The 24,368-nt window shown below is 35.4% G+C and overlaps 1 protein-coding gene across 1 annotated transcript; it reads left to right on the forward strand.

The window, feature by feature from the left end:
* The first annotated feature begins 5,825 nt into the window (after positions 1-5,825).
* LOC121313870 (potassium voltage-gated channel subfamily V member 1-like) lies at positions 5,826-23,790 on the forward strand. Its single transcript, XM_041246650.1, has 3 exons — positions 5,826-5,912; positions 13,357-14,332; positions 23,029-23,790. The coding sequence occupies exons 2-3, from the start codon at positions 13,387-13,389 to the stop codon at positions 23,538-23,540; spliced, it is 1,458 nt and encodes a 485-aa protein (XP_041102584.1). The 5' UTR covers positions 5,826-5,912; positions 13,357-13,386; the 3' UTR covers positions 23,541-23,790.
* The last annotated feature ends 578 nt before the right edge of the window (positions 23,791-24,368 follow it).

Here is a 24,368-nt window from a genome sequence, read left to right on the forward strand (position 1 = left end):
GACACTGTATTTTGTTCATGCTATATCTGGCAATTTGTTTTTTTTATTTAACACATGCAAATAGAGTATACATGTTGTGGAACAGTACGTTATTGCAACAACTGTTAGTACTAACTTAACATATACATTCACTAAAGTTATTTGCTATACATCCTGCTTTATTCAGCTACTCAACTAACTTCGTGGGCCACAACAAGAACGTATATAACTAACCTCAGTTAAGTACATTTGTAGTGCATGAGCACGCCAGTCACTCAAAACTAACATAACAACAATTAGTAGAACATGTTAATCACACGCTGTACTCGTGCACAGTGACCACAGCTATTCTGTTTCAAGGTTCAACTCATTTAAGGCAGATGCTAAAATCGTTCATTTATCCAGCTGATAAATTTAATTGTTTGGAAATAATGTGACGGACAAGTAGGGGGTGTGCCGTGCAACCCATTATTGTTAGGGATTTGCTGGTTTGCAAATTATGGAGCAGGTGGGGGATCTGGGAACATTTTTTCCCTGAATTTGGAGCTCAGTGGTAGCCGGGGGAGTGTGACTTTACGTTGGAGGTGGTGCTATGTGCATATTTGAAACCAAGTAGGGTGAGTTACCATTGAGATTGCAGTCTAATTTCCAAGTGGAAAGCAACAGTATCAAATTCATAAAACACTGTTGGATTGTAACTATATTTGACTGTGAAGATTTGTAAAATAACATTTTGTTTATGGTTTTACTCATGTCATGCACTGCAGCAGCAATAACCACACCTACTGCCTTTATGGGTCGCATGGCAATGGAAACCACAGAATGACCTTTGTAGTTTTATATAGTTTTCAAGCAAACTGCTAAATTTGACTCAGATTTGATTATATTGTAATCTAAACACTTTATTCATTCAACCACGAGTTTGCACTCTCTGTAGCTACAGAGATGTGGTTTGCCAAAATCAAACTTTAATCACTCTCCACACATAATTTTCAACTATTATAACGATACTTCTCAGCAAAAATATCTAGGTATTAATGTCAAATTATATTTTATACACCACACCCTAGACTATGTCAGCATGTTACAAAAACTGTCCATGAAATCTCCAAATGTTGTCTGTAAAATTAAATCTGCTCTCTGTCTAATTGACTTCATCAACACCGAAATTACAAATCCCAGAGTCTGAAAACTGTACAACAGATAAAAGGGTGACAACATACTGATACAATCATTCTGTGTGCATTTTAAGCAGGTTTTAGAAAACCCATGGTGTCAGACAATTTCTTCTCTCTGGAAGTGTTGAATATGCATACGGACATAAGGCTTTTTCATGCATTGTTGTACTGCATTACAGTACAATTACCTTATTCAGAAAGAATTATGTCAAAGATTAAAAAAAGGAATAGAAAATCTGCATTTAATAAATGTATTACTTTTATTGATTTATTTTCAGTAGAGCATTGTTGCCATCTGGTGTACAGAATATAAAATTGTAAACATCAAACCCTTCAACTGTAGGTGTTTCTAATAAGTAATTGTTTTATAAAATAGAATACTTACATGTATGGGTCAGACCTGGAATAAATATAGGTAGAAAATTATGAAATACATATCACAGAAAGTAACTATTATTTGAAAATATTTAAATATGGTTTGTGGAAAGCAATTATTTGAAAATATTTAAATATGAGTAAAGTAGTTGAAATACATTGAAATACATTAAACTCTTCATAAAAATGTAACTGTAGCATACAGCATCCTAATTATTATCCTGCATTCTAAGCAGGTTAAGCCTTGTCCTTGTTAACCACTCAATTATCTTTTGGAAACTGCTTTATTTCAACTAGATTTAAAGGTCACATTAGGAGCTTTTTATTTTATTGTATTGCAATCAATCAATCAATCAATTTTTGTTTTATATAACGCCTTTCATAGTGGACCACCTACACAAAGTGCTTTACAAGATGCAGTAACAAGAAAATCCATGCTACTTTAAATACAGAGAAATGCATACTACATCATATACAGTAAAAAAAAAAAAAAAAAAAAAAAAAAAAAAAAAAAAAAAAAAAAATTAAATACATTAAATACAGTGAAAAATGCATAATACATGATATGGTAGCATAATACATGAAAAAGTAACAGCAACACTGCAGCTAATAGCAGATGTCAAGCTTAAACAGCATGGAAAGCAAAAGAGAACAGGTGGGTCTTGAGAGTTGATTTGAAGCGAGAGACAGTGGGAGCATCACTCACCAAAACTGGGAGAGAGTTCCAAAGAGTCGGAGCCATGAAGCTAAACGTGCGTTCTCCAAGTGTGGTGCACTTTGGCTTGGGGATAACAAGCAGGCCAGAGTCGGAGGACCTCAGCTTGCAGGCAGGGACATAGCGGGTCAGCAGGTTGAGGAGGTGCTCGGGACCTATGTGATGAAGGGCATTGTAGATGTGCAGGAGAGTTTTGAAAATAATCCTGAACTGTACAGGTAGCCAGTGCAGCTGAGCAAGATGATGGGTGATGTGATCATGTTTTTTACGTCCGGTAAGGATCCTGGCAGCAGCATTTTGAATTAGCTGCAGTCAGTTCATGGAGCGTGTCGGGAGACCACCATATAGAGAGTTGCAGTAGTCGAGACGAGAGGAGACAAATGCATGACAAAGTATCTCTGCATCTGGGATGGAAAGGTAGGGACAGACTTTGGAGATGTTTCGAAGATGGTAGAAGGAATATTTGACCATGAAGGAGATGTGGGCATCAAAGGAGAGGTTGCTGTCAAGAAGTACACCAAGGCTTTGTATTGTGGGGGAAGGCAGCAGCAGACAGTTTCCGATGTTCAGGGCAGCTATATTGAGATTCTTAAGTTGAGTTTTAGTACTAGAAGGAGTTTAAATTTGCTAGTGTTCAGTTGAAGAAAATTGGCAGACATCCAGGCCTCGATGTCTTGAATGTAAGCTGAGAGCCGGGCCATGCCAGAGGGGCTTCCAGGGTTGAGTTTTAAGTAGAGCTGGGTGTCGTCAGCATAGGAGTGAAACATGAGGCTGTGTTGGCAGATGAGGTGACCCAAGGGGAGCATGTAGATATTGAAGAGAAAGGGCCCAAGAACAGATCCTTGGGGGACACCACAAGTGACTAGGTTTGCAACACAACTGCATCCAGCATAGAAAATAGACTGCATGCTTCTGGATAGGTAAGAGGACATCCAGGAGAGACATGCTCCCATGTTTTGCTACAACTGTTCATGTAAGGTGCGTTTTTTTTGGGTTTTTTTGCATCACATTTTGACCACTTTCTTAACTTTTAAATTGCATTCCCTGCGTCAAGATAGCTTCCCATGTAACCACATGGACCTCACAGAACTACATTTCCCATCAACCTACTGTTCACATGTGTAACTGAAAAGGATTTACCATTGAGCAGGAGGATGATGGCAAATGTAGTTCTGAGAGGTCCATGCAGGTGCATGGGAAACCATCTTGAGGCAGGGAATGCAATTTAAAAGTTTAAAAAAGTGGTCAAAATGTAAAACAAACAAAAAAATGTAATCAATACACACACATTACGTAAACAGTTGTAGCAACACATGGGAACATGTAACACAATAAAATAAAAAGGTCCTTAAAGGTGCCCTTTAATTTGATCAATAAATTGAATATTTTATTTCAGTGGGTAAATATTTGAAAACAATGAAATATCTTTAACCACTGGTTTAATGGCCCGTTTTCAAGTTATTGAATTGAACATGTTTATCATTTTCCTCGTTAGGATTCCTCTTCAACCATCATGTGGTAATAATAATAATAATAATAATAATAATAATAATAATAATAATAATAGTAAGATATTTCTATATAGCACCTTTCATAGTGGACCACCATCACAAAGCGCTTTACAGAGGTAGGCTGTGAACTGTGCATTATATGCAGAGTCACTTACAATAGGACATTGATTTAACATCTCATCTGCAGGATGGAGCACAAGGAGGTTAAGTGACTTGCTCAGGGTCACACAGTGAGTCAGTCAGTGGCAGAGGTAGGATTTGATCTGGTGACCTTCTAGTTACAACCCTGGACTTTAACCACTGGACCACACTGCCTGCCTGTAATTGCAAGACATGATACATAATTATACATTTAGGATAATAATATTGGTTATAGTTTTTGATTCATTAAATATTTGGGAATAGTTGAAGAAATATTTTAATATTAAACTTCTTTTCTACTTTTGTACCATATTTGATTTACAAACTTTTGTTAAAATGTATAAAGAATGTAACAGTGTTTTATTGTGCAATTGTTTCCTTGCTTGTTTGGGAGAAATTTGTAACTGAGAGTGATAACTGAATTAAACCATTAAACAGATGAAATATCTTAATTGGGTATCTAGGCACCAAAACTCTCAACATAACAGCTAGGTGGCACTGCTAGACTACGGTTCTTATCCACAACCTCTAGCTGCTAGTGTAAATTTAAAAAAAAAATACTGACTCTCAATGTATACCTAACATACGCATCTCAGACATGTACCGTGCCTATAAAATATGAGATTTATGTGCAACTATTTAGCAACAATTTTTGGAAAAGTAGGACTATCTCAGTATCTTCGCAAGGGACACTCTGTCAGCACTATTGTTCCTCAGTTACAATCATTTGCAGTAAACCATCATCAGAAATCACAACTCTGACACAAGCATGTCATCACTGATTGAGCCTATGCAGTTGTGAGCAACATTTTGTGACAAGGCCTGTTACAGTGGTCAAAACCACAAAATCCTTTGAACAATGCACCAGGGCCTTTGCAGTGCTACCCCAGAAAAGACATTACTTTTTGGGCATAGTATCAGTAGCTCAGTAGGGTGGAACTTTATTATTATTATTTTTTTTTTTTACAGTACAGAAGTTGTAACTCTGAAACTTGTATTACTTTTGGTGTTTTAATGTATGGATGCTGTATTAATAAAATGAAGAAATAATAATAATAATAATAATAATAATAATAATAATAATAATAATAATAATAAGCCAGGAGATTTGTGTTTAGCAGCTCAAAATCCAACTGTCTGATCGTATTATCTATTACATGCTCTGCTTCCAGTTTCAAGTGATGTATTTGATGACCGGTAAGGTTCAGTACCATTTTAAAGGATGTCACATATTGCGAATGAAGGTCAGAATGTGAATATTTTTCATTGCACTCACTGCAACCTGTCAAACAATAGCCGACTTCTCTACATCTTAGAAACTGCTTTCATTAATTTGTATGTGTCCACTGATGGAGGATTTGCCAGTATTATAATTTTTATATTGTCTATGCTTACCGGTAAACTCATTAGAAGAAGAAAAAAAAAAAAACTCTTCACTGAAATAGGTTTGAGATTGAGCACTCAAGAACAGAATAGAGACATCGGGTAGACTGTGAATTTTGAAGCAGAGAAACACAAAGCAGGTCATACAGGAGAATATTGTTTGAATTTCAAAAACTACTGGCCCTGGATTGTAATGGGTTGTGTTTAGACACACGAATGTGTTGCCTAGCAGCAGGGGTCTCTCCACGTGATCTCAGCAACTGATTGTATGCACAAGTTGATGGACTGTTCACCTGAATGATGGCTGTGCTCAGAGGAGGCGGATGTTAAAAACCCACCTCAGGATCCTGAAAAGTTGGGCTGGATCATTTTTTTTAAATTTATTTATTTATTTTATTTAATCGAGCGGCATACATGCACTTGTTTATGTAGTAATTAAATAGTGCGTTTCAAAGTGATTCATTTTATTTCAGATTTTAAAATAAAATCATATATATTGACAGAAAAGGTCACGTGAGGGTGCTAATAAGCATACTCTGAAATGTTTTATTAATTTTTGTATTTATTTACTGCTTAATTAGAGGAAAGAATTAACCTTCAACGTTCTTAGAAACCATGGTTAAGCTTTAGGTAAGTTGTACAGTTTGTATTTTATTTAATTTGTGTTTTGTGTGCTGTTTGAGTGTATTTTGGGCTAAACAAAAAATATGATGCATCTTTAACGACATTTATAATGTATTTTTTTGTTTTGTTTTGTTGTTTTTTTTTTTTTTTTTTTTTTTTTGATTTTTGATAGCGTTATGTTTATTTTTTTTATTTTTTTTAAAGCGAGTATTATTATTTGCTGTAGTTCATTGACAGGTTAACCAAGTGAAGCATCTCGAGCTCGTACTATATACCATATAGTAGTACACGTTTTAATCGCTGCTTTTTAAATTTGTTTTGATGAAAATAGTTGTCAATAGTTGTAGTTTATAATATATATATATCTATCTATATATATATATATATATATATATATATATATAGATATATATATATATATATATATATATATATATATTGACAGTCGAAACAAATATACACAGTCGGATTTGAAGTAGTAACGCATTTTGTTCATTTGGATATAGGTGGACAGCATTCATTGAGTGTTAAATGCTTATTCATGGACAATTTGACAGCTTGCTTTAAAACTATAGATTATCTTTCCAAGTAGGGAACTCTGGAACTACATTGTACTACATTTTATCCAAGATCAGATATTTGTTTTCTATCTTAATGTTTATATTTAGAAACAAAAAGGCAGTATATTTCTAGTTGATTACCAGTTTCACAGATTTAACAATAAGAAACACATTTTAAGAAAATACATTGTGCGCATGCTTTTGAAAACATTTGTGGCTTGTTTAACCGACCCACATTAGTGCAAATCTTGAGCCTCTTTCACAGTGGAATGCTCTACCCAGGTTTGAACCAAAGTAGTAGCGGGTTATGATTACCCAATGTTAATTTAGATAAGGTAGTTCAAGAATAGTGCTAATCAAAGTAAATGAAACCAACTATTGATGTTCACTTTTGCCAATCGTGTTTTCTGACCTGAATTGTGATTTAAACACATTTTTATTCTGCTTAAAACAGGAATTGCAAGACTGTATACAATTGCATACTGATTTGCATGTTTTTTGGAATGCGATATTCACACTTTTAAGTTATCACAGTTAATTAAGAAAACTAAGCATGTTATATTAATAACATGTTACAGTAATAATATCAAACTACATATGTAGTGAATGCCTCAACTCATTAAGAATGTCCGTCTTGAAATGCACCCACTTCATCACCTGAAATTTGTCATAACATGAGGGAAGGGTTGCAGCCAGTGAGATTTTTCACATTAATATCAATATATTCTACCATACTGCTGTAACTAAAAAAAATACTGATGAGTTGCATGTTTCAAAATGTTTAAAATATAGCAAGGTTATATAGTCTTACTTAGCAAAGGGAATGAATGAGTACAAGAATAGCTCCATTAATTAGGCACATCAGCTAAAATATTTTAATCTCAACCAGCAGCTTTGAAGAACTAGGACACTGCTGTTCTAGGCTATTTTGCATATTTGATTTCTGGCAGCATTAACTTTTCCTTGTTAAAGGTGTTGTTGCTAAGGTTTTTAAATTAATCTGCCATTCTCACTGCTTCCCATAACATTGAAGGCTGCCCTGCCCATCACATCTCAGTTTGTATTAGGGGTGTGTTGAGAACCCATTACTTGTACTGGTAATTGTATTTGTACGCGGAAACCAATACTTGCACAGTTGTCCCAGGTTATACTGCCCCCCTTTATAGCGCCACCCTCGCATACCGCCAGCTATTTTCTCTGAACAAATGTAACCAATATAAAAACAGTGCTAATTGTACCCGTTATATCTCCACCCCGCTGTCCGCCAGCCACCAACTTCCCAAGTCAAGCAAATGTAAATATAAGCATTGCAGTTTCCCTCATTGTAGCGCCAGAGAAATAATCATGGTCAATCAAAACAAAAAAGTTATGCAGGAAACCTTTGACATGCTTTCCTAATTCGTTGTTAACTGAAAGTTCATACAGTTTCATCAACACTCCCACTCCCAAAGCAAAACAGAAAGTACAACATGGCAAGTCGACCCTACATTTAACACCAGAACAAAAGAAAAAAATCTGTATGTATGCATCTGAAAATAAGAAAGCAAGTCAACAAGATCACAACTGTTTTCTTGTCTAAGTGAGGCATATACTGTTAATTGAAGGACAGTTGGAGACATTCTAATGGATAAAACAAATGGCTTACCTTGATGGAATGGCTCGATTTGTTTAACTTGAAAAAGGTTTGAGGCAGTCTAAAATAAGTGACTTTTGTAAACCACAGTAAATGTTAAAAAAACCAAAAAGGTACGGCAAGAGGTTTGTATGCGACTTAAACTAAAGCATCAGTTTGTAAACAGCAGAATAGTTTACAGTCGTGCCATAAACAGTAAAGTTCAAATGATAGTACAGTAAAAAAAAAAAAAAACAACAAAAAATGTACAGTTTTTTGTTTTTATGGAATTGTTTGGGTGATTTGAAACTAAATTAGTGTGTTTTTTTATTTATTTATTTTTTAGAAACAGTTCCTCAAAAGTAACCATGTATGTTTCATACAGATGGGAAAAGATGATAAAACATCACTAGTATATACCTACTGTTGTGTTAAGAACTAGTACTGTAGAATTAAAAAAAATATTAATGTTTTATTAAAATGGCCTGGAGGTACTGTAATTGCTTAACTAAAAAATTAAAACATTTGAATTTATTCCAAACATAGAAGGTTATGTGTGTGTTTTTTTGTTTTTTTTTTACCCTCATTGTAACGCCACCCTCACTTATTGCCCGTTTTTGCCCATGGCTCTTACCTGGCGGTATAAAGGGGGTTGACTGTACTTGGGTTCTACTTGGATGACGTCATCAGAAATAGGTGGGACTAACACAGGACGTGCCATTCAGTGCATTTCTGGCCCGGATTTCCAGCATAAAGTGACTAGATGGTGGTTTCATGTTTATTTAACAAGGAGTTCTTGTTGCGTACACAACTTGTGGGGGTGGAGATAGAGTCGGAATTTTAAACATGTAAACTCTAAAGACGTGGTTAAACGTTTAATACATATAACCGGTCACGCAACAAATGTCACTAAACGCATATTTTTTTATGCATTAATTTTAATAATTTATCATCAGTAGTCTGTCTCGTATCAGACTGCCCAGTGCCACAGTAAGAGCGGATATTATAAAAAGGAAGGGGTTTGGCAGTTGCCTCCAAGTAGCTTTTCTAATTGGTGCAATAGAAAGATTGACACTGGGGTGGGTTTTATTCTTGGTCGATCTGGCTCTTCATTGATGCACTGTGTGTGTTTATGCCTGTAGTAGACGTGGTATGGTATCAATTCCAAGGTGGTGTAATAACGTTAATGAGTTTGTTCTATTTTTTAAATGGCATCTCTAAACAAAGGAAGCCACATTTTAGAAGTATTTTGAGGAACTAGAAAACTGTGGTATGTAAATAATTATGCCAAACAAAATTGCTGTACAACAAAAACACAAGTTTGGTGCTTCACAATTTTAAAACATTTAGAATTATTGTGGCCGGAGCTACTGATGGCTATAAAAAGCAAACATCCAATACAACATTTGCTATAGATTTGGCCGAACAGGGCGTAATCACATTATCCCCTTTGAGGACAGTGCGTGTGAATCGTGCATGCAGCATTTTTGAAATTGATGTAAGTTTTATTATTTTGAATTCTTGGATTTATTTTTTCCTGATTTTAAATTTTTTGTGTTTGATACATTGACAGCAATGATGAAGCTAGAAGTGCATGAAAAAATCTGACAAAAAAACTTTCTAAATAATTTTAATAAAAAAAAAAAAGGGTACAAATTGGCATAATATAATAGAAATAAACTGGGAACATTGTAAAGTAAAACAAAAAAAAATCAAAATGTAGGCTTTTTTAGCAGTTTTTCTTTTCAACACAAGCTAAACTACAACATTTTCAAAATAGATTAAATTTTCTCTTTCCAGTCTGATGTCGGACCCTAACTTTAACCCTAACCCTGTCCGACATCTTCAAAAAAACGTGAAGCACAGGTTTCTAGTCGTTTTTTCTCTGGAAAAAGCAGAGAAAACTGTTCAATGGCCGAATGAGACCGATAGGAGCCGAAAGGGCATATCTGATAGCCCCATGCATCACAAAGATAACACAGACATAAACAAAGGAGATGGCTTCCTCCGTATCCAGTGCTCAGTGAAAATCACAGACATTTGCCAAGGTTTTTGAGATGCAATAATAATAATTACAATAATAAAACAATGACATGGATAGCATTATTGAGGAGTTTTGTGATAAATCAAGTGATTAGGAGATGATTTATCAGTGTGCACGACTATGAAGAGATATGTGATATATACAGAGAGAGGCAGTACTGAGTGTCATGTTGATATGCATTACCTTTTAAACCTGTTTTACTGTGCATAAAATTACTTTTAACCAGCGCTTGTAAAATAAACAGCTTGTGTGAAAATAAATTAGACCTGACGCGCCTGAGAGGCACTGAATAAATGGACCACAACGTGTTAATAATGTTTGTTTTTGGAAAATATATCCTTCGGAAATCCCTTTTTCAAAGTGGATGTATGTAGGAATTTGTTGACTGTAGGTGTTTAAAACATCTTTAATTAGTACAGCAGCGTCTCTATTCAATTGTTTCAACACAGTAGTTTTATACCAAAAAGCCAAAGTCTTCACATCATTACAGTGCAATGATCCCCAAAGCACTGGGTAACTCTCCAACAGCACTGAAGATTACAAAGGGTGTTCTTATACAGGCAATGAAACAAGAATTCATTAACGTATAGCCTATTACATATTGCTAACATCCCAGACTTGCCCAATAATAGCTAACTAAATCCCATACTACTATCTAAAGAGAAAACATTCTTTACCTTAAAATCGGTTCTATGAGGCCCTAAAACTTATTGGAATGTGTTTTAGAACTTTATGGAGAGGCACAGACAGATTGGAAGGAGTTTATATGACTTTATGGCAACGTAAAAAAAAAACCACTGCAGGCTGCTGCCGAGTGACGCGTATGCACTAATTTCAACTATGAGTGAATATATATATAACAACATAAGAAAGTTTACAAATGAGAGGAGGCCATTCGGCCCATCTTGCTTGTTTGGTTGTTAGTTTCTTATTGGTCCCAGAATCTCATCAAGCAGCTTCTTGAAGGATCCCAGGGTGTCAGCTTCAACAACATTACTGGGGAGTTGATTCCAGACCCTCACAATTCTATGTGTAAAAAAGTGCCTCCTATTTTCTGTTCTGCATTTCCCTTTATCTAATCTCCATTTGTGACCCCTGGTCCTTGTTTCTTTTTTCAGGCTGAAAAAGTCCCTTGGGTCGACACTGTCAATACCTTTTAGAATTTATATATATTTAAATATCAATTTCACCTACACTGACGCAGACAGCAGCTCTTCTGCGAAACTGTAAGGGGTCATCAAATTATCATTGAATATAACAAGCATGTTGTTTTTCTAGAAAAGCATGTACTTAAATCATGGATTTCACAATTTCCGTGAAATGTATCCATTGCTGTGTAATATATAGTTCCCGGTGAAATATACCATTTTTGAAAACAAGTGTAAATATTTTTACCACTTAAATATAAATACAGCAAACATTATTGACACACTATCTGTTACACAACATTTAGGAACCTAGCAGCCAGTTTAGTTTGCTTCCAGTAAAATGATTGAATACATTGAATAGAGCTGCACTGTTTCTTTAAAATGTCTTCAACGAAAAAGACACCAGCTGAATCTTTTGGAAATATTTATGCTAAAGATCGCTCTGTCCAGTGCAAGAGTGGAACATTTCACATGTCTGTTGTTATTTTTACATTTCTGTATGTTTTTATTGTGTTTGATATTTCACTGATGGTCTTTAAAAGGTGGACATATAAAACAAAAATATTTTACAATTAAATATAGGAAGCATATAGATATTTAGGAACGCTTGTTGTATAATCGGTCTAGAGAAAATGATACATTTTGTATGTGACAGTGTTACTTTAATAAATAATGTGCTTAATCATGCAATATATACAGCCCTATTCATTGCATTATCAAAATCATTAAATAATTAATAATTTCAAGACTTGTGTCATAATTCCAAATCTCTCTGGTCACATTTCATCATATGAAATATTCAGGTGGTTGTCATTCTTGGCTGATTCATTTATCAGGTGCACTGCATGTCTAATTTCTTCACTGTCAATAAAAATTCTAGAGAAGATTTCCAGTGTCCCAGTTCATCACCTTTCATGAGCACTAGAATTCACCATTAAAGACAAACAAGTTAAGTAGAAAAACAAGTATGTATTTCAGTTGTGCTAAATTTTCCAGATGAGTTTAAATAATCAATCAAAGTTTTTGGTGTTATGGGTAAACGTTCTCATTAGACTGTCCCTCTGTGTTTCATTGGCAGTATGGAAATAAGTATGCATGCTATACCTAGCTTTGTTTTTTCTTCAACAGATGTCTTTTCAGTTTGTTAATGTAAGTGTTAGCAAGTGTTAACCCACCTTTTAACAAGAGTAAATATTAGATGGATGTCAGTTGATGTGCACCAGTATCTAATTTGTATTCTTACTATTGCTAAGTTACATGTTTGTTACACACTGAAGTACCCATTCTTTATTTTGCTTTTAGTGTGCTGGGTAGGCCTATACCTTTTAAAATATAAGCATTTAAAACATAATAAATAACTAACTAAATAGATAGATAGATAAATAAATAAGATAAATAAGAAACTACTCTACTGCTACTAATTATTATTATTATTATTATTATTATTATTTATATTATTATTATTATTGCCCACACTGTCAAACAGGTAACACAGCAATAATGACACACTGATCAAACACAAAGCCAGAGCAGTTGTATTATTCATTTATTTTTTAATCGCTCTTCCAGCAGTGATCGGAGGCACTTCCCTGATCTCAAACCCGAGTGCATTAGAGTGGACATCTTGAAAATAGCTTTGAAAGAGACTTTAAAACTATACATTTAAAAAGTTGTCAGGATGTTAACAATGAAGAGAAGAATTACAGGAACGTCATTTAAAACCGTACGCCACCAGCGATCATTCAGCATCCTCCAACTATTGTACAAAAGAAACATGCATAAATGATGTCTGAATAAAAAGTGTGCTTCTTACCTTTCTTTTTAAAAGGTGCACGCTATGTTTTGGAAGGTACTCATTTTTGTTTTTTTAGAAAGATGCAATGCACACAAATAATGCACACTACTTTTAGAAACATGAATGCTATGTAAAAGGACGGCACTTTTATTTTTGGCATATGTTCTTTTTTTTGCCCTTTAGGGCCAAAATACATAACATAACACAAAAACCCATACATTCTTTTATTGTGAAATTTGTTACCTGCCAAACCTTACAAATAATTAACATTTCTCTATTCTCTTTTGACAGGCAGCAGTGTATTTCCACAAACTATGCATCATGAAGTCAACCAGCTTTTCTTCTAGCCCTGCTAAGTACTATGATAACAGTGCCTCCATTTTGTCTCTGGAATCAAGTGTCTTCTATAGTGAACAACACCTAAATGAAAAACCTTTAGATTTTTTTATTATAAATGTGGGAGGTAGCAGGTATGTGCTAACTCAAGAAATGCTGGCATCCTACCCTGAGACACGCCTCGGTAAGCTAGCACTGTCAGCACGGGAGGCTGTGTTGGACCTTTGTGATGATGCTAACTTTGTGGAAAACGAATTCTTTTTTGACAGAAATTCGCAGACCTTCAAATACATCATGAACTATTATAAGACTGGACATTTACACGTAATGGAGGAACTTTGTGCAATTTCATTCCTGCAAGAGATTGAGTACTGGGGCATTGATGAGCTTAGCATTGACTCCTGTTGTAGAGACAAATATTTAAGAAGAAAGGAAATGAGTGAAACTCTGAGTGTACAGAAAGATTCAGAACCAATTGAGAATGAAGACGAGGACTTTTCCGGAGTAATCTGTGAAAAGCTGCGGCAGAAACTTTGGGAGGTTATGGAGAAACCAGAGTCTTCTAAGGCTGCAAAAACGTTTGGTACATTATCTGTAGTTTTTGTGCTCATTTCCATTGCAAACATGTCTCTTATCTCACTGGATTTGAGCACACTGGAACCCTCTTTCCTGAATGCATTGGAATATATTTGTATAACATGGTTTAGTGGGGAGTTGATACTGAGATTCATATGTGTGAAGGACAAGTGCAAGTTCAGTAAACGTGTGATCAACATAATAGATCTTCTTGCTATCTTACCTTTTTATGTTACTGTTCTGGTTGAGAATTTCCACGGAGGCTCCTCAGAACTGGAAAATGTAGGAAAGGTTGTTCAGATCCTGAGGCTGATGAGGGCACTGAGAATGCTGAAACTGGGAAGACATTCCACAGGTTTGTTTACTTTTAAAAGCCAAACATGGTTGTATTATCAGAAGAACGATAGAAAATGGAAAAATTACAATGCCTTCTATATATCCCCCACCCACCCACCCCCCTCAGGACCTGTACTGAATGAATTAGCACCTGAATAGAATAGAGCCACCATCAACTTAATGCCATGCCAACACCCATTACCCACCAAGGGCCTTTGACATAATACCTATACAAATAATACTGTTTTCACACAAAATACCCTTTTATTCCTACAGTCAAAGTTAAGGAGCTAGTCCAGAACTTGTGACTCAGAAATAAATAAATAAATAAATAAATAAATAAGGCATTTCATGACACATAGACTACTATATTGGACAGTATATTAAACTTAATTGTGTTCTGTGCATGATTATAAATACCAGACACCAATAACATAAAACTAAAATGTGTTTTATTTTGTTGTAATACTAAAATACACAGTTGTCTTATAATACTATATGTAAAATTATGTGATTTATTTATTTATAGCACTATGTAGGTAAGGCTTACCTTGTTATTGATAATTTAACTTAAGCAGTCATTAATCCTCAAGATTTTGTTCTGTACCTTGGTCGTTACTGCTTAAATGCAGTAAAAAGCAGTTTTAAAATCATAAATGTGGCTTTGCCTTTAAATGAGACCTTTGTGTTTATATGAAGTTTCTAAAGTAGCCCTATGGTATTACACCATTAAAGTGTGGTGCAGATAGAAGATACATCTTTATTTAAGTATTTAGTTTGGAAGTAGGTTAAACATCCAGTATAATAGAATGTCCTGTGTTCCCTCTCTTTTGTCAGAGTTCATCAGTGTTATTATAAAAACAGTTAACAGGAACCAGATATCTGGGCCGTGCTTGTATACAGTGCCTATAGAAAGTCTACACCCCCTTGAACTTTTTTTCATATTTTGTTGTGTCAGTGCCTCAGAGTTTCATGCATTTAAATGATGATTTTTTTTCCATTTATCTACACACCATACTCCACACTGTTAAGGGGAAAAAGTTTTTATTGAGAAAAAAATTATATATTAAAAATACAAAACTGAAAGATCATAATTGGATAAGTTTCCACCAATTAATAGTTAATTCTTGGTGGTAATACTCAAGGACATTTACCTGTTTGTTCCTTAGCCACTCCAGTGTAGCTTTGGCTGTGTGCTTTGGGTCATTCTCATGCTGAAAGGTGAACTTCTGTCCCAGTTTTAGCTTTGTTGCAGAGGGCAGCAGGTTTTCCTCAAGGACTTTTCTATACTTTGCTCCATTCATTTTCCCTTCTATCCTGACAAGTGCCCCAGTCCCTACCGATGAGAAACATCCCCATAACATGATGCACTTTTTTAAACAGAGAATCGTGAGGGTCTGGAATCAACTCCCCAGTAATGTTGTTGAAGCTGACACCCTGGGATCCTTCAAGAGCCTGCTTGATGAGATTCTGGGATCAATAAGCTACTAACAACCAAACGAGCAAGATGGGCCGAATGGCCTCTTCTCGTTTGTAAACTTTCTTATGTTCTTGTGCTGCCACCACCATGCTTCACAGTAGGAATGGTGTTATTTGAGTAATGCGCTGTGTTGGGTTTGTGCCAAACATAACTCTTTTCATCTAGGCCAAAAAGTTGTATTTTAGTTTTGTCAGACCACAAACCTTTTTGCTACATGGCTACAGAATCTCCTGAGTGTTTTTTTGCATACTTCAAATGGGATTCAATGTGGGCTTTCTAGAGTAAAATACAGGCCAGATTTGTGGAGTGCTTGGGATATTGTCACATTTCAGTTTTTATTTAATTCTATTTCAGTTTTTATTTAATTCATTTTCTACAGATTTCTAGAATATGTTTTTCACTTGGAAGTTGTGGGGTAGGATGTGTAGATAAATGGAAAAAAAAACAATTTTAATGCATTTTAATTCCAGGCTATAAGGCAACAAAGGGTGGAAATTTTGAAAGGGGATATAGACTTTCTATAGGCACTGTATATTGTATAGGTAATTTCTTACTGCTCCAGGCAACACAATATATTTAATAGCTATACTCATATTGGTTATATTTTTCATAAGAAATACAGTGTTAAGTATGATCTCAATATGTTTTGCTGTAAATCAGTGCGTAATATACTGTAAGTTATATCAGAAACATAATTTTTTCTATATTACTGTTCTGCGAGGATGTGGTGTAATGCTAAGGCTGTTAAATTGAACAAAGAGGTTTAGGCATGTACTTGAGTACCTTGGTTGTTTTAAACTCTTGGCATATAGGGGTACATTTTTAAAGGTGACTCAGGGCTTTAGTCAGGTGGGCTGGAGTCTAGTGTAAGAATGATTTTCTAAAGCATCTAATATTTGCACCTTGTGCACTTAGGTGTCTGTTGGCTTCTATTTTATTAATGTATGCAGAGGAAGGGTAGACCTCATTAACATTTTTACATGTGATTTTCAGTGTATGTACACATCTAAAATTAGCAGTTTAGACGTCAAAGTTACACCTGCTTCAAGTCAATAACTAACACCCGATTCAATAAAACGCAACTAGTTGCCTCCAACTCCTCCAAGTAGGCACAGTGGCAAATGTATTACTGAAGTGGTTTCCATACGAGCTGCATGAAGAAGAGCTAGAAGTGCATATAGTGAAAGGATCATAAGCAGGCCATTTCAGATTTGTGTGAAGAGTTAGCATTAGATTTGGAGAGCCCCACGAGATGGAGCCATGCTGTTCCTGTGGCACTGAAGCTTACCGCTACCCTAAGATTTTATGCCTTAGAATGTTTTCAGAAGCATAAGTCAGTTTTCCATCCCCAAAATAGTGACCGAGGTCACTGATGCCTGGAGAGCAGGTAAATATGTCTGTTTTCCTGTAACGCCATAGCAACTACACAAAACGAAGCAATGACTTTATGACATTGCACGATATCCCAACATCGTGGTTGCTATAGCGTGCATGCATATTGCGTAACATGCCCCAGCCTTAAATGGTAATTCTTGTATAAATCGTAAAAACTTCCATTCAATCAGTGTTCAGGTGGTGTGTGATGAAAATATACAGATCACGACATTGTTGCAAAGTACCCAGGATCATACCAATTTAAAAAAAAAAAAAAATAGTATATCAATGTGTCAGTTGACTTAGGCTTTCATTTCATTCAAAATGTGTGATGATATTGTTTACATTGGGAACAATAGATTATTGTTATGGATTGAAAACAATAAGATTTGTGTTGGTAAATAAACTCAATCCTTTTAATACCAGAATTGTCTCCTCACTCGCGTCTTCCCTCAAAATTAGCAATACAATGACACTATACTGATAAAGTTGATATATTTAAACCGAAAGAGTTTTATTTTTTGTAAATTAAAGTCTAAATAAAATATTTAAATTTTGTATAGAGGACATATACACATTGTTTACATTTTCCTGTTAGAAAATTGACCTTCTAGTCTCAGTAACTGATAGCATACACATTCAGCCTAGGTCCCGGACATTTTCTTTCACTAGAAGTAAAACCTGCCAGAACCAAAAAGTCGCACCAATCCAAATAATGTATTCACATATCAGCAAAGTTCAGTCATCATTCAAGTTACAATTCATGTAATCATGTAATGTTTAGTCTGACTACATCGTTCCTATAACAGATATAACTAAGCCTAGCTATATAGTGTTGCAATCCTATCAGGCGATAATGTAGAAACCCTGTCCATCAACTACAGCTAAGCAATGTTCTTTATATGCTCTTTGCAATGTAAACAACCTGGATCATCAACATCTCTGCTATATTGCAGTAGCATGTGTGCAACTCAAACTTATCACTATGTAGCGCAAATGCAAATTACACTCAAGGCACGAGCTCTCTGTCAATGTGAGGTTTTTCAATTATTTATATATATATATATATATATATATATATATATATATATATATATATATATATATATATATATATAATGTGTATATGTGTGTGTGTGTTCTCAAATCGATAACAAGTGCATATGTCTAGATGGCTATGTTTAGTCAAATGCATCACTTCCTGACCATTTGCATACATTATAATACTCTTAAATAATCTACGTGGAGGGCAGACTAAAGTCTGTAACTCTGAAAATCCCATTGAGTTTTGGGCGTCTAAATCCAATTGTAATCTTATGGAGTGTTTTAGACGTGTGTGTGCTTAAATAGAACACTAATAGCACGTCTAGAAACATCAACTTTCAACAGTCACTGTTGAAAGTTGTGACTAATAAGCCTGGCTAAGAAAAAGTGTAATTGTAGACGTGTACCAAAAATGTAGTCAACTTTGAAAATGTACCCTATAGAGCTTGTAATTGTCAGGAGCTAATATATTTCGCCCCAATTTGAAATGCCCAATTTGTAAGCCTGGCTCACCGCTGCAACTCCAAATCAATAGGAAGTTATTTAGAGATATCTTGAAATGATTTAGAGATATCTATAACCCTCATTTTAAGATATGTCTAAATGGCAGTTTGGCACACCATGCTAGCAAAATCCACATGGTTTCCATATTATCTAAAAATATCTATAAATCATTTGAAGGTATCACTAAATGACTTCCTGTAAAGATGCTCTGTTTTGAATGGACTTCATGACATTCTAGAGATATCTCTAAATGAACAGGAAGTTAGTTAGAGCTATCAGTAAATAATTTAGAGATATCTCTAAATGAAGTTATATTGAACTATCTCTAAAAGGTTTAGAGCAGTGGTTTTCAAACTTTTTTTCTCACGACCCAGTGGAGGAAAAACACTTAACCCTGCGACCCAAAATAATAATATCTTCTGACTAGTTTTCATAAAATCACAAAGCTTCATGGTGAATGAAACAGTGATTCCAAACAACTTCATTAGCCTCAGATATTCTTTTCACAACTCCGCTATTTGTACCTGTTGTATTTGCTGCACCATCACTTGTTATTCCTTTGAAATTAGCCCAATTCAATTTGTATTTTCCAACAATGCAGTCATCCAGCGCTCCAAATATATGTGCTCTTACTGTATTTGTTGGTAAGGTCAGACAACACAGCAAATCTTCCATAAAGTCATCTTGCAACACATACCTCACATAAACTAACAGTGTTAAACAATTTGAAACATCAGTACTCTCGTCAAGTTGGATAGCAAAGTCCCCGGATGGCTGTAACCGAGTAATAAGCTGGGCTTCCAAATGCTCTGCAATGTCACATATTCACCAAGATATTTATTGTGTTGTCACTGAGAGGAGTGCTTCTCAATTTTTCTGCAGACTTTGTCATCGAAAACTACACATCATATCCAGAGATGCTGGAAGTATATGTTTTTTGGCCACTGTATGAGACATTTTCTCTTGCCACACAGTATGCAACCAAATATGAAGCCAGTTGTGCCTTGTCATTCAAGATAGTTGAGCAACTAAGAGCTTGAGGTGATAACTTTAACTCACTTTGCTTCCGTTGAAAATACTAGATAGACTTATCCACACACTGGGGCTTAGGATCCTGATTTGCGTTAGGACAATTTTTAAAACCAAATTTCAAAAAGGAATCATTATACTGTCGCATCCATGATTTATTTTTCTTTGTACTTGGTGGTTCAGACATCGATTGGGCAGTAATACTAGCACTACTAGTAGAATTCAAACTTCCTGTTTCAGGCGGCATACTTACACTTGTGTTTGACATAGATGGATTTGATTCCAAACTTCTTTTTCTGATAACAAAATGATTTATTCTTAGTCAGTTACCCAGCAACAACAAACTGACAGTGTTTGGATTCAGATTGCAGTCTCGTTGACGTTACGTCGTTAGGTGTGATTAGCTACATTCGAAACTGCTACGTTGTGATCACGTGTAGTGCGTCATGCGTAAGATGAAACTCTGCAAACAAATAAGTCTTACCGGAAATAAGTAATTCATCTGACTTCAATATTATTGTGTAATACTATTTTAAAGCTAACAAAAAACATTTTTATATTTTAAACTTGCAAGTGACCCAGTAGTGGGTCAAGACCCGTACTTTGAAAACCACTGGTTTAGAGATATCGTTAAATGAACAGGAAGTGATTTTGAGATATCTGAAAAGCTATAACTGACGTGCAACTGGGAGCTAACACACGCAAGAAGAGTATCTGCATTATCCGAAGATGTCTGTGAACTGTTAGACCAGGATTTATGTTGTCAGTGGTTTTCAATAGTGTGATGAAGCTGTTGACTCGAGTGACACTGCTCAGCTGGCTGTATTTGTGTTTGAGGACTTTAGTGTGAAAAAATCATTTTTGACATTATTTCAATTAAAAGCTAAAACTAAATGGGGTAAATATCTATAATGAGGTTAAAAATTATTTTGCTACAAAGAACATACCGCTCAAAAAACTTGTGTCAGTAACAATGGATGGAGCCCCAGCAATGACAGAATGTCATGTGGGCTTCATAGCATGTTGCAAGACAGACCCCAATTTTCCCTCAACTACCACTGTATTTTACATCAACAGGCACTTTGTGGCAAACTAATGGGGTTTGACCACGTTATGACTCCTGTTGTAAAATTAGTTAACTCAGTTTGAGATAGAGCCGTACAACATCATCAGTTTCAAACACTTCTCGATGAAGTTTCCACTGAGTATGGCAATCTTTTCCTTCACTCTGAAATAAGGTGGCTTAGCAGATGGAGAGTACTGTGCTGCTATCTTTCTCTTGTGTCAAAAATTACCACTTTCTTGGAGTCAAGGATAAAAAACAAAAAAACAATTGCACATATAATGGTTAGTGCTGCGAAGGCTTTCAAATTCAAGTTGGATTATTGGGTGCAACAGCTAAAGAAGAAAACAATCCATCATTTTCCAGTTGTGCAAAACATTTTGGGCACCAGTAAATACTGCAATCTCTTGGCAGGAATTTAATGACAGATTTCATGATTTTCAGCAGCTGGAACCTTGTGTAATGTTTGCTTTGAATCCCTTTGTGGATGTGAATGTAAGTGACATTTCTGAACAAGTGGGGTCATTGTTTAGTCCGGATTGTGTTGAACTAGAAATTGAGATTCTTAATCTTCACAAAAATATGTTCAATTCAGAACGTATCCTCTCTGCACAACTAAATATACATTGTGGGATTATGATCCCTACTTTAAACACAGAACCCCAGTATACACACAGTCGTTCTTTTTGGTTGCAGTTACCCCGGTACACATGCGATAATAACCTGTATCTCACCCTGCTTAGACACGTTGTTATGAAAACTCTCCATACATTTCACAATCCTTCCTCTTTGGCTTGTGGAGAATAAAGGAATGTTTAAAGGCATGTGGCCAGGGTTAATTGATAACAGTTAGTCAGTTAACACCTGCTGCACATTAAGTTTAAAATTAGACAGGGAGGGAAGTCTAACTTTTTCCATCCCTACTGTTCCTAGCACACAATTTATTTGTACAAAATGAACATTAAATAACTATTATGCTTAAATATTGATACCTAGTATCCAGTTCTTAAAGCACTTCTAGTACAATACAATGCAATACAGATGTATGGCATCTCAGAGTATTAAAAACAAAACAAAATAGCTCATATATCTGAACCAAAAACACATTGGAAATATGAAAAAGCGCAATGTTATCAAAAGTGCCCAGACATTTAAAGTGGAGAGATCAAAAACATAAGCCCAGTTTCAAGAAACCATTAGGGCAACCTTGCCCAGCGCAAAGCAAATAGGCAGTATAGAAAGTCTCTGGCAGTTCTCGCTGATAATTTGACGCGAGGAACTACTATTCCTCTCAAATATATATATATATAGAGAGAGAGAGAGAGAGAGAGAGAGAGAGAGAGAGAGAGAGAGAGAGAGAAAGAGGAATGGTAATTTTTATATATATATATATATATATATATATATATATATATATATATATATATATATATACACACACACACTCCAGTTACAACCAATTATATAAAAGCACATTTTAAAAAAAAAGTATGTTTTCAATTTAGACTTAAAATAATCCAACGTTTCAATTGGCCTAATGGTAACCGGAATAGAGTTCCACAACTGAGGTGCACAAAAAAAGCTCAGGCTCCAGTTGATTTCAGACAATGTTTTGTAACAACTAAAGGTTCAGCGTTTTCTGGTCTCAAAGAACGAGTATGAATATACAGAGTTAGTAGTTCTTGGAGATAGGATGGTCCTAATCCACCTAAGTTATTACAGCAACTTTAAAATCTATTTGGTAGCTCACTGGTAATCAATGTTAGGACCTAAGCACTGGACTAATATATTGAGAAAGACAAGTATGAGAAAGCAGTCTGGCAGCTACGTTCTGGACAAGCTGAAGCCTTCTAAGTTAAGTGACAGGTATACTAACAAACAAATAATTGCAATAATCAAGACAAGTTATTCATACATGTATCAACATTTCTGCATCCCTCTTATGCAGCACAGACTCTAATTGCTGTTGTTCAACATTTGTGAAATGGTAAAAAAAAAGCATGCAACAGATGTGTCGTTCACATTTGTGATTTGTGAACATTTGCATAATTATTCTAAGCTCCTTCAGTTAGTAATAAAACCTGTTTGTTTTATTGTAACCGACAGACCAAATTTAAAACAATACCTTTGCATCATAACGTTTCCTTAAATAGCAGTTCAGGAGTTATAAGAAAAAGAAAGATTGTAAAGATGTGTAATTATGCTTTATTTTTTCTTTCAGGTCTTAAATCCCTAGGTATGACTATCACCCTGTGTTACGAAGAAGTCGGCATGCTCCTACTTTTCCTTTCCGTGGGAATTTCCATTTTCTCCAACATAGAATATGCTGTTGAACACAACATGCCTGACACATACTTTACAAGTGTCCCCTGCGCATGGTGGTGGGCTACCACTTCTATGACAACAGTTGGCTATGGGGATATAAGACCTGACACCACAGTAGGCAAGATAGTGGCATGTCTGTGCATCTTGTCTGGCATTCTCATCTTATCTCTGCCGATTGCAATCATCAATGACAGGTTTTCTGCCTGTTATTTTACATTAAAGATGAAGGAGGCTGTGTTACGGAACCGTGAAGTACTTGCAAAGCTTGCCAAAAATTTCCCCTCAGATGCTGTTGTCAACTTAAATCTGAGAGACATTTATGCACGGAGTGTCGTGGAAATGTTACGGCTAAAAAGCAGGGAGAGGGCAAGTACTAGAAGTAGCGGAGGAGATGATTTGTGGTGGTAAACAACAGTTTGTTAAAATTACAGGCAGAGGTATCAGATCTAATTTTTATAGGTAAGTTATTCCAATCAGCAACAGCAGCAAATGAAAAAGATTTTCTTCCAGCAGCACTTTTATCAGTCGGTACCCTGAAATATTTTGTGCCACTGGAATTACGTAGGCTGTATTCACATATAAACAGTTTAGATAGACAGGTAGCATATCACAAACAACAATATACAAAACAATTAAAAACAAAGCATAAATATTGTACTTTTATCATATACACACCTATTGCACAATAACAAAGCAGATTAAATGTCTACTTGCTGAAGCGGTTTTTATGAAGAGGTGTTCACGTGTGGCAGCAATGCACTAGCAAAAGCCACAAGGCAGTGACCTCAGCTTCCTAGCAACAAGCCTCCTATGTTCTTGGGAATGGATTATTTCAATGCAGTGGGTTTGAGCATTGGGGAAAGGAGAGGAAGACTCAAGTTGATGAGAAGCAATTACCCTCTTCTGTACGAATTAAAACGGTGTGCTGCTTTTTATACGAAAAATGAGAAAAAGCAGGTTGTGTAGACGATTGATACTGGACCCTGACGTCCCCGATAAAACGAGGGAGTGGTTGTACAGTATTTGTTATTAGCCTATTTGTTTTTCTATGGGTCTCTTGCTATATCGCAGACCTCGATATATAATGGATTTATATTGGACCCCCAAAAAAAGTTTGGGTTCAAAATTGTTCTTTGAATTTATATTTCTGTGTGTTACTTATTTTATCTTAAAAAATGATTTATAGTAATCCTGCAATGTCTCATAGTCCTGGCAGGGATATGTAAATATAGGCAG

This window comes from Polyodon spathula, chromosome 4, assembly GCF_017654505.1.
Source record: "Polyodon spathula isolate WHYD16114869_AA chromosome 4, ASM1765450v1, whole genome shotgun sequence".
Taxonomy (NCBI): domain Eukaryota; kingdom Metazoa; phylum Chordata; class Actinopteri; order Acipenseriformes; family Polyodontidae; genus Polyodon; species Polyodon spathula.